At 42.4% G+C, this 12096-nt stretch overlaps 1 protein-coding gene and 1 pseudogene across 2 annotated transcripts; one reads left to right on the top strand and one right to left on the bottom strand.

The window, feature by feature from the left end:
* Window positions 1-2698: 2698 nt before the first annotated feature.
* LOC308423747 (nucleoside diphosphate-linked moiety X motif 6-like) lies at window positions 2699-8095 on the bottom strand (annotated as a pseudogene). The gene is made up of 2 exons: window positions 8013-8095; window positions 2699-3425 (listed from the first exon to the last, which is right to left on the bottom strand). The product of its transcript is annotated as a nucleoside diphosphate-linked moiety X motif 6-like (transcript).
* Window positions 8096-11216: 3121 nt separating this feature from the next.
* On the top strand, window positions 11217-11609 carry LOC308423665 (protein BEX3-like; the record flags this gene model as incomplete). Its single annotated transcript, XM_080920477.1, has 1 exon — window positions 11217-11609. The coding sequence occupies one exon, from the start codon at window positions 11217-11219 to the stop codon at window positions 11607-11609; it is 393 nt and encodes a 130-aa protein (XP_080776603.1).
* Window positions 11610-12096: the final 487 nt, after the last annotated feature.

Here is a 12096-nt window from a genome sequence, read left to right as displayed (position 1 = left end):
AAGAACACACGACAGAATCTTTCCGCACGGGTGAGAATAAAAGCTATATGCGATGGAAACTCTGCATCTCAGAGGGTTCCAAACTAAACGAGTCAAGTGCCAACAGTTCTTCCAAATGCCCATCACTCCCCACGCTACACCCCTGTCTCCAACGAAATAAAACAACCCACTAAAGAACAATCTACAGACATTGGTGTACTGATTCTTGTTTTGACATTTTCATACATGCAGATAATGTATGCTGGTCACATTCACCCCATTACTCTCTCTTGTCCCCCTCTGATTGATTCTCTTCCTCTTCTTGCCTCACCCCTCCCCCACATTTCCATGTTTTTTCATTTTTGGTTTTTTATGGCCCAGTGTGTTTCACTGGGGATGCTCTCATGAGGGTGAAGGTTTGTCTACAGGACCTTGCACACTTCACTGGCGACTCTGCCACTGAAGAAACCATCTTCCCTCTCCCGTCACCTGCATATAACTATGTACAAACCCCAGGGAGACAACCACTAGCCGAATATAAACCTCAGGGAGAGCTACAGCCTCATGAGACACTTCCCCTTCCTCAAGGAAGGCTAACAAGCCAGATCTTGTACAAGAGAAATTAGTTTTTTGAAATATGGAAAAACAACATAGGTTTTCTTAAAAAGGACATACTTAAAATTTTTTTAATTGATTTCTGTGAATTTCACATCATGCACCTGAATCCCCCTCATATCCCTGTTCCTGCATTTCTGCCCTCTGCCTTTGCAAGCTCTCCCACATAAGAAAATAAACAAGCAAGCAAGCAAGCAGGCAAACAAAAATCTCACCTTGGAAACTGTGGTGTCACAGTGTGTCACACAGTACACCCTTTGGCCCAAACACCTTTACTTGGAAAATGTTTATTGCACCGAGTCATTGGTCTGGTTTGAGGCCTCTGGTTTCTGCTACACTATCAACACTGGATCCTTAGAGGACTCCTCTTGCACATCCTGTTGTGGAGATCTGTGCAGCCTTGGTTCTGGAGGACCAGCCCCTATACATGCTCCAGCAGCAGTTCAGTGGGGTAGATGTTGAAGTGAACAAATTCAAAGCCCTGGATGTGGTCGCTGAGTCTGTCTGACAGCTCTCTGGTACTCACACCACCTGGGCCAACTCTCCAGGACTGCTCAGGTGAGGAGCAGGGTCAGCGCACCTGGGCTACACAGGTGAGGTGCCAGCTGCTCATGTTGCAGCCAGTGTCGGGTGGCACCAGCTCTCCTGTTCTCACACCCTAAGAGCATATTTCTTTTAAGCTATGGAATTTGTTAACATTGTCTTCCTCTGCCTGCAGCATGATTTATCAGTGTTGAGGACGAGTGTCCGATATATAGCTCTCCTGGTCTTGCTCTTCTGACAGGCAGAACTGCTCTGTCTCCACCCAGTTCCAGAAAAGTCTTTGAGGATTTTTAAAAATAGATAGTGATTTCATAGTTATGAAGCTAAGTCATCACCTTGCAAAAGAATGAGCTGCAATAGTCGAACAGTTTCGACCAACCCCACCCTCAGAAGGCTCTACCAGGGTCAGAGGCCTTACAGTACTTACTGCTTGGAAGCCAGTCTTCTAGAAGCCATCAGATAAAGATGTAGAACTCTCAGCTCCTTCTGCACCATGCCTGCCTGATGCTGCTACCTTGATGGTAAGGGACCGAACCTCTGAACCTGTAAGCCAGCAAGTATTAAATGCTGTCCTTATAGAGTTGCCTTGGTCATGGTGTCTGTTCACAGCAGTAAAACCCTAACTAAGACACCACACTCTGGCACACTTAGTGACACTCTTATGTATGTGCACGTGCGCACACACACACACACACACTAAATCTCTCACTACAGAGAAGAAAGTTAACAACCAGAAGGCAATGCTGGAGTGTTGCTTCTGATTCCTGATTGGTAAGAAAATCACCCAGCCATGAGAAAATGAAATTAATGTTAGTATCCGAGGCACTAGGGAGACTCTGTGTCCCTCAAGCCTGTCCTTCTTTAAAGATCCATTGTCCCTACTACCATCCTAACCATGGGACCATACACTTTCTCAGTGGATGATGAGAAAATGAGTAACCCCAGAGGTCACTTGTCTCCTCCCCTTAGAGACTGCTTTCTTAATCAATGGGGTTAGAGGGTTTCAGGAATCATCACACAGACCGTAGGAACACAGATCTCATTTAAGCAAGAATAGTTTATTGAACGCACACCCTGATACTGATCTATCAGAACCACAGGAAGGAATAACTTAATTGTAGTACCCACCTGTCCTGAATGCAGACTTTTTATATGAAACATCAGGTTCAAGAGTTTAAAAGCAAGCAGTGAAGGGGTACAACGATTTTGGCTAATGAGGGGGATTCCAGAACATTGAGATAGCAGAGTGCAAGTGATTCAACCATAATCTTTTGGCTCATTAGTAGCATTCTTCAATGTCAGCTATGGATAATTACTTCTGGGAAGTAACGTCTGAGAACCTGAATTTAATTTCACCTTATAAGCAAAATGGAGACTGAATACAAAATGACCACAGTTGTGTTAAAAGGAGCAGGCCTCAACAGTTGATACAAAGTGATACTTCTCATTTCTATGTGATACTTCTCCTGTGCCTTCATTTTCAACTTTTTTTTCATGTATTTCCTTTATTTGAAAAGAGGATTTAAAAATGTGTACATTTATGAATTTCCACCATTGGAAATCATGTATGTGAGAAACTGGAGCCGGGTGTGAAATGTGTCATTCGGTCTGTTCCCAGTGCGGCTTTGTAACTCACCGGCAGTTCCCTGTGATAAGTTCGTAGAACAGGCCTGTGTACACTGCCGGGATTTCCTCCATGCTGAGGTCAATTTTGTCAAACCCTTCCCTGTGTCAGGACAGCGGTAGCCTAGACATCCTGCTGGTCATGGGGGTCGTGTGCTTAGTCCTGGCTAGGTTTTCTAGATCAATCCACTCACACTTCAAGAATTCCTGCTGGCAGAAGTTGGTGAAGGAACGCGGCTGATCAAGTACATGCCTGACATCCAGAAGGTGCCAGGGCTCAACAGGGACCTGAATTCTGACTTGACGCCAGTCTCTTCAAAGACCTCTCGGACTTCTGTGTCTCCAATATCTTCTCCCGGCTCTGACAGGCCTCCTGGAAACTTTCACGTTTTAAATTTTATTTTGATCTTGTACAACCTGTATTTTTCTGGTGCTAACATCAAATACAGCACTTGCAACCCCTACTTGGTGTGTAGCATCCCCCAGGAGTCTGCTGAGTCCTTCTCCCAGCCACAGAGTCAGCGTTGAGGAGTGGGGTTCTGCGTGGTGGAAGCAAATACCCAGGGAAGCAGCAGGGGCAATGAAGTAGCTCTGCAGGATGGGGATGTGCAGCCATACAGCTAGCTATCCTCCCTTCTGATCGCCACTGTTGAATGGCAGCTTGCCTTTCAGATGCTCAACTCGACTCGCCCCTTCAACTTTCTTCATTTCCTGTTTCAGGTGTGTCCCCTGCAAGTGACATTTGAATAGCTGCAAATGTAGATTTTTGTTTCCTCAGATGAAGTATGGGATGTGAGCCATATCCAAAATGTGTGAATACATGGCTCATGCTGAGCCCAGTGTTTCCTTCTAGGCCTGGAAATTAGCCTCCATACAATCTAACCTTCTAAGATGACTGATTCAATATGGCTTCTCTCAGCATCTGACAGAATTGTTCTGCTTTGCCTCAAACTAATTCCGGCAATCTCTGGCTCCTTCTCATTCTCTGGCTCCTTCTATTTTCATCTGTGACCTATTTCTGTAAAACTGTCCCAGTAAAACTGCATCCTCTCTCTCTCTCTCTCTCTCTCTCTCTCTCTCTCTCTCTCTCTCTCTCTCTCTCTCTCTCCTGCTTTCTTAAGTTGCCCCTCTTTCTTGTCCCTTATGAGAGTTGGTTGTAGCCTGCCTCTGTCAAATCTTTCTCTGATTCATCACTTTGTCTGCCCCTCAATTAGACATCACTTTCAAACATGGTTTCTTTCTTCAACAAAATAACTTTACCTTCATGGTAAAGATGAATACTAAGCATGTGTCTCTGTCCCAGTCAGAGGGACTAAAATGTCTGTATTCCGGCTGGATCACACAGACCTGGGCGTTTGGATGTGATCCCTCACCAGAGCAGCGATGTTGTTGGATTCAAATTCCTCTACAAATAGATTTTTTTCATTTTTAAAATTTTATGAATGAGTACAGTGTTGCTGTCTTCAGACACACCAGAAGAGGGCATCAGATCCCATTATAGATGGTTGTGAGCCACAGTGTGGTTGCTGGAAATTGAACTCAGGACCTCTGGAAGAACAGTCAGTGCTCTCAACTCCTGAGCCATTTCTTAAACCCTACAAATAGATTTTTTTTAATTTTTATTTATTTATTTATTTTTGCTTTTTATCTCTACAACAAACTTTTCCTTAGCTGAATTTACTCTGGGAATTTTATTTGGGGCCTGGAGAGATGACCCAGTAGATAAAGTGCTAGCCAAGCAATTGTGAAGGACAGAGTTGGGACCCCCTAGCACTGTCCTGGAAGCCAGGCAAGTGTAGCAGTTGTCCACAATGCTAGCACTCAGGACTCAGAGAAAAAAGATCCCCAGGGCAAGCAGACCAGAATAGATGAGCTCCAGATTCAGTGAGCAACTGTGTCTCAATCAATAAACTTGATTGCAATGAAGAAGACCTCAGCATTAGCTGTAGGCCTCCACATGTCCACACATTTATGAACATGCATATACATGTGCACACACAAAATACTCACATAAACAAAGAATTGTATCTGTTCATGTTTCTATTATTTATTGTAAGGTTGTTATTTTCATTATTTTATCTTTTTCTATAATAAAAAATATGCTTTTTGTCACCATCATTTTCTTTTCTCTGACACATTAGTTTAGAGAATATGTGTCCCATGTCTGTTTAGGCTGGAGAATTTCTCTCCGTTTTAAAATTTTTATTTTATTTAATGTGTTATATGTATGTGGTGTGTGTGTGTGTGTGTGTGTGTGTGTGTGTGTGTGTGTGTGTGATACACAGCATTTCATGGAGGTCAGAGGACAATTTTCGGGACTCCTTTCCTTCCAAGTTGTGGATCCTGGAGATTAAACTCAGATCATCCGGCTTAGCAGTAGGTGCCTTTACTCACCAAGCCACCTCACTGGTCCTCTGGTAGAAAATCAACTGTCTTTAGATGTGCTGACTGTTGCTCCATCATTTCTTCTGTATGTGAGGCATTCATGTCTACCTGAATCCTTCAGTATTAGTGGTGGAAACTTCTATCAGCTTTTTACTGTCCTATGTGCCAGGATATGACTTTATTTCATCTCAGCTCCTGGGAGTGTTTGATGAGACCACAATCCAAATTAATGACTGCCTTGACATATTGAAGATGTTTCCAATATTTTTCCCACTGTTGAGCAACCAAATAGCTTTCAAATTTTGTCCAGAAATTGATTTTTTTTGTTGTTTGTTTCTGACTACTTAATTTTTTTTCCATTTTGAAATAATTACATATTTAAAAGTAAGTTTCAGGGTTAGAGAGATTGTTTATACAAGCAAATCCAAAGGCCCAGCACTCATGTGAAAAAGTCATGAATTATGCCAATGTAGAAACCCCACTGTCTGGAAGGTAGATCTGGGAGTTTGCTCGTGAGTCAGACTAGACTAAATTGTGAGCTTCGGAGTCGGTGAAGAGACCCCGTCTCAAGGAAATAAGGCAGGGATGGGCTCACTCACCCTCACTCACACATTTATATACACACAAGTTACAAGAACATTGCAGGGAGCCCTCTTAGGATTTCCCAACCTTTTCCTATTGGTCACCCATTCTTTAGCATACAGTAAAAGATGACATGACTGTTGACATGCACACATACTGTTCTCTGTCAATGCATCGCACAGGCAGACTCCTGTAAGCAGCTCTGATTTCAAGACTCACCTGTGTCGTCACCACAAAAAGACTTCACAAAGCTGGTTACAATACATTTAAATCCCCACTGTCCCACACTCCTAGCAACTACTAATTTGCCTTACAAGATGTATTTTTGAGCATGTCAAATAAATGGAACCATACTGAACTGAATTACATTTCAGAATCCAGATGTTGAAACCCTAGCCCCCAATTTGACTTTATGTAGTAATTAAAGTTACATGGTGAAACCTCAGGAAGGCTCTCACACACTCACTCCATCGGGAGACTCAGTAAGAAGGTAGCTGTCTGCAGGACAGGCAGAGCCCTTGCTAGAAATCATCTCTGCTAAACCTTGAACTTGTTACAGCTTCCAGATTGTGAGAAAATAAATGCTTGTTATTTAAGCTGCTCAGTGTGTGACATCATTTGTGGCTTCCTTAATATGCTAATGCACTGCCCATGACCTTTGAGGACTGGCTTCCCCACCCCCATTCACAAAATCTATTCAAACTGTGGAGGGGATGTTAATAATTTGTTCCTTCTTGTTGCTTGCAAGTCAACCACTGTCTTTTTGAAGAGCTTCACTTTAGTTTTGGTGTTCCGGAGATGGGTTTGGTAGGCCCAAGAGGTTTCTTTTTCCTCCCCCCCTTTTAAAATTCTTACTGAGATTTATTCTGCTTCCTGAATTCAAAAACAAATATGCCTGGCTTCTGAGGAGATGGCTTAGTGGGTAGTATGTGCTTGGTATGCAAGAGTGAGGAGCCCAAGGGCCTGAATCTATATCCCTGGGACTCCCTGAGAGATGGATCTGGCTATGTGCAACTGTGACCCCAGTATTTCAGGTGTGGGGTAATAGGGGCATCTGGAAGGCTTGCTCACTAGCCAGCTAATCTCTCAAAACACAAACTCCAGGTTCAACGAGACACCCTGTCTTGAAATATAAGACAGCGAGCAATTGAAGACCTCCCAGTGGGGGGTCTCTGGCCTCCACATGTGCACACTTGCATGGATACACCCACAAACGTGTGTATACATACAATATAGAGCATCACGCACATGAGGGCACTAAATTATTCTGAGAAACAATCATTATCCAGTCATTATCCATCACCAGGTATGGCCTCTCATTTCTTTCCTTATGAAACTCTGATTAGACAGGCCTATGTAAAATGTCCCATCTGTCTTCAATGAGTCTTAACTACTATAATCTTCCTCTCTGTGTATCATCTTTGTATTCTGCTTTGGGCTGTATCCAGATATGTATAAATATCCTCATATTTATGTTTATTATTCAAGTGATTTGATGTATTTACTGATTATATATATATATTTCTCAACCTGTGAGACTCCTTTGGCATGGATCACATATCATATATCCTGAATATCAGATGTCTACATTACAATTCATTACAGTTATGAAATAGTAACAAAATAATGTTTTGGTTGGGGTCTGCCACATGAGAGACTGTATTAAAGGTTTGAAGCATTTAGAAGGTTGAGAGCCATGTTTTATATCAACTATAACAAGTATTTATTATGGTTTAATCACATACCAGAAAGTTAAAAGCCCACTGTTACTTACTAAACTCGTAGGTTCCGTGTCCATGACCACTATCCATGCCTAGAACATTGTCACAAGTTCAGAAAGAAACTTTGTGGCCGTCATGTGTCCTCCTGTTTCTCGGACCCACCAACCCTTGGAAATTGTCAATCCTGTCTCTATAAGTCTGTCTTTTCTGGACATCCCATGTAGACTAGACATCTCTAGACTTTAGCCTTTTGTGTCTGGCGTGGTGCAGTCAAGCTTTCTCCACACCAGACCAGTATTACACTCCATATTAAGGCAGAACACTGTCCCATCGTATATCCCACAGTCTACATGACCTTTCTGTTCACCAGTTGATAGACACGGGGGACGCTTTTAGTTTTCAGCTGTTATGAATTACGCTGCTGTGAACATTCATGTACAAGTTTTTTGTGTGAACATATGTTTTCGATTCCCTTGGTTATTTTATATATAGGAGCAGGATTGTTGGATAATATGGTAACTCTATGTTTAATCACTTGGGGGACTGCCAAATAGTTTTCCAAACCGGCTGTATGATTTAACATTCCCACCAGCAGTATGCGAGGGATCCAGTTTTCCTGCGTCTTTGCCAGTATTTATCATTTCCATCTTTCACATTATAGCCCCATATTGTAGTGGGTGTGGGGTGGGTATCTCTCCTTATGGTTTTAATTGCAAGTTTCCTAGTGACTAATGATGCTGAGTGTCTCTCATGAGGTGATTGGCTACTTGTATATTTCTTTAGCTAATGCTCTATTTGAATCTTTTATTTTTAAAAGTTTCATTTTATTTTTGTGGGAAATAGATATATGCATATAAGCTCAGTGCCAATGGAATTCAGAAGAGGATGTTAGGTCCCCTCGAGGCAGAGTTATAGATGTTGTAAGCAATTTAATATAGGTGCTCGGGACCAAACTTTGGTTTTCTACAACAGTGGAACCTACTTTGAGCCACTGAGCTATCTCTCTAATTCTCTTTTACCTTCTTTTAAATTGAATCATGTGATGGTTACTCTCCCTTGTCAACTTAGTGGATTGAGTCACCTTGGAACATACTTATAGGCACATCTGTGAGGCTGACTCCAGAAAGGATTAAGGAGAGAAGATCCACCAGGATGTGGGCAAGCACATTCCAAAGGCTGCTGTCCTAGACGGAGAAAAAGGAGCAAGCCAACAGAGCCTCATAATTTATGTCTCCCTGTGTCCAGATTGCAAGTACAGTGTGACCAGTCCTTCCAGGCTCCTGTCATCGTGCCTGCTTCCCGCTGTGGTGGCCTGAGTGTCCCTGAATTGTTGGCCAAAGGAAACCATCCTTTTTGACATTGCTCCACTGGACCACAGCAACCAGAACAGTAACCAGTGTAGTCTGCATACAAATCTCCTTATCAAGTTTATGTTTTGGGTTAATTACCTTTCATATTTGTTACCAGGCACATGACAGAAACAACTTAACAGAGGGAGAATCTGTCTTGGCTCCATGGTTTTAGTGGGGGTTCCTTCGATCACAAAAAAGGAGGCAAGTTGGCAAGATCCATGGTGTTGTGGTGATGGGAGTATGGTACTGCTTGTTCGAATGCATTCACCAGGATGCAGACAGCCCTGGTAAGAACCAAAAGTGGGTATCACCTTCAAAGATGGTGAACTTAGTGAACTATTTCTGCCAGACTGACCCCACTTCCTCAGGGCTTCTCGGTCTTCATGTGAATTGTATGTGTATATATGCCAGAGATCCATTTAGGGCATCTTCCTTTGTTCTAAGCTTTACATATTGTGGTAGGGTCATTTACTTGGACTCAGAACTCATCTTTTCAGCTTGTCTAGTTTGCTCTGAGGATCCCCTGTCTCTACCTCTTGGGATTGTAGGTGGATCACTATCTGTGTCTGGCATTTATGTGGGTACTAGGGAGCTAAACCCCAGACATCAGGCTTTTATGACAAGTGCTTTGTCCTTTGAACAATCTCCCCAGGCTCCAAAGCTTCCCATTCTGATGAAGCCTAGTTTATCTACTGTTGAGAGCACAAGGTCCTTGTATATTCAGATTAACACTAGAGAAACCAGCAATGTTATACACCCAGGCTTGTCTATTCAATAGAAAGGGTATATATCTGTTTTCCACCCAGAAGGCTGGAAGGGGATGTAGTTAATAGCCTACTGATCTGTGCTATCCATAGGGCCAGATCACACCCAAAAGCTCTGCCCCCCCCCCCAGACTATTATGTTTTTTCCAGATTATTTCTCTGTATACTTTTACCTAGGGCATTAGTTTCTCAGTCAATAAAGCCCATGTGACCGTGGGCTATTCTAGAACTATGTGTTGAAAAGAATATTCTGTTTATAGTTGAATCATGTCTAATTAACAAATGGAGTTAGGGTGTAACTCAGCAGTAGAATGTGTGCTCATGCCCAAATCACTGTATTTAATCCTTGGCCCCTGCCCACCAAAGCAATAAATATAAATGGGTTATTTGTAGATTAAATGTAGTTTAATTTTACTGATTCCTATCTCTACTCTTTATACTACTACACTGTGTTGTCACTGTACCCCTGTAACAAGACTCGAAACTTGTGGGTTATTCCAAGGATGCTTTGACTATGCTGTGTATCTTCATCTCTTCGTAAGTTTTTGGGTTAGTGCCTCATGGTCACTAAGATTTTGATAGGGGTTGTTTTGAATGTGTACACTAGTTAGGAGATCGCTGCCATTTTAACAACAGCCTCCCAATCTATGCATATAGGCTGTCATTCTATTTATTTAGATTTCTGTTCATTTCTTTCAGTGCTCTCCAGCAATTTTCAGTGCACAGGTTTTGTACTTTTTTTTTTTTTTAAATGTATTCCTAGGGCTGGATGTGGTGGTTCATGACTTTAATCCCAACACTCAGAGGCAGAGACGGGCCAGGTGTACATGGTGAGTTTCAGGCCAGCCAGGGCTATGAAGAAAGACCTGCCTCAAAAAACAAATAAACACATGTTTCTAGGGCTGAGGATGTAGCTCAGTAGTAGAGCACCCACCAATCACACATGAGGTACTGGATTAAATACCAGCACCACAAAAGAAAATATATTTCTAAGCATTTAATTCCTTTTAATTTTATACATGCAAATTTGTCAAATTTTTATTTTTAGCTTACAATTGTTCATGTAGAACATAAATTGATACCACACTATGCAACTTTTTATACGTACAAGACCTTTATTAGTCTATTATCTTATTATTTCCCCTCCCCCCACTGTTGTGTTTGTGTGTGTGTGTGTGTGTGTGTGTGTGTGTGTGTGTGTGTTTCTGGGAACTGAAGCTAAAATATAGTGCTAGACAAGTGATTCTCCCCTGAGTTATATACAGCCTTCCTCTTAAGTTTTTATTTCTGAAACATGGTCTCACTAGGTTATTCAAGCCAGCCTTCAATCCATCCCGTAACTAAGACGAATTTTGAACTTGAGATCTTCCTCCTTCAGCCTCTTGGTGCCCTAGGGAGACAGACCTGCACTACCAACCTGGTTTGAGTCAGTACAGATAATCTTCTTCTTGCTAACATTTGGTTCATTTCCTTCTGTTCACCTGACACGTTAGCATATGACAGTCCTGACCTTAGGTTGGTTTTGTTTCTTAAAGGTTGGCTGTGCTCTACTAGCTGGGAGTTGCGGCGGCACGTCTCATAGCGAGAATTGAGAGGAGGACCACTCGGTGAGGGATAGGCCCAGAATAACAACCAGAAAACAAAATCTCATCATGGCCAATATCCACCAGGAAAATGAAGAAATGGAGCTGCCCCTGCAGAATGCACAGGAAGACCGCCCTGTGGGGGGAGGTGAAGGCCACCAGCCTGCTGCAATCAACAACAACCACAATAACAACCATAACCACAATCACAACCACAACCACAACCACCACCGAAGAGGACAGGCCCGCCGACTTGCCTCTAACTTTCGACGGGTCATTCCCAACAGGCAGATTCATGATGGGTTGGGTGGAGATGGAGATGATACGGAAATGTTCATGGAGGAGATGAGAGAAATCCGGAGAAAGCTTGAGGGGCTACAGTTGAGAAATTGTCTGCGTATTCTTATGGGGGAGTTCTCCAATCACCACGATCATCATGATGAATTCTGCCTTATGCCTTGACTTCGGTCATTTCCCCTGAGATTCAAACTATGATTCCCGCTGTATTCCTATTCCTTGCATCTTCCTGACATGCCTTTAATGAGCCGTTTGTGGTGAGCCTTGTGTTCTGTCCATGTGCCAGGTGGGGCTTGTGTTGCCAGCTTCTAACTGGAGATTGCCTTCCCACTAAGTGTGAGTTCCTGTCAACAGTACAGTGTTACCCATTTGCATGGAAAAAATGTCAAGTCAATAAAGAAACTGAAAAGCAAAAAAAAAAAAAAAAAAAAAAAAAAGAAAGAAAGAAAAAAAAAAAGTTGGCTGTGACCTTGCTGTTTTTGGCCCGAGTCCTCACCTTCTCTTTGTCAATCTAGCCGTAGTTTTTCACTAGTTTTTTTTTTTTTCCTTTGTTTTTCTTTTTGTTTTTTAAATCTTTTTAGATAGACCAGTAAGGCTTTTAGCAGGAACACTCATTCTGAACGGATGACGAAATTGAAATATGTTTTTAGGT

The sequence above is a fragment of the Micromys minutus genome (genome assembly GCF_963924665.1).
Source record: "Micromys minutus genome assembly, chromosome: 8".
Classification (NCBI taxonomy): Eukaryota; Metazoa; Chordata; class Mammalia; order Rodentia; family Muridae; genus Micromys; species Micromys minutus.
Note: the sequence above shows the minus strand (reverse complement) of the source record. Positions and strands in the feature narration are given on the sequence as shown.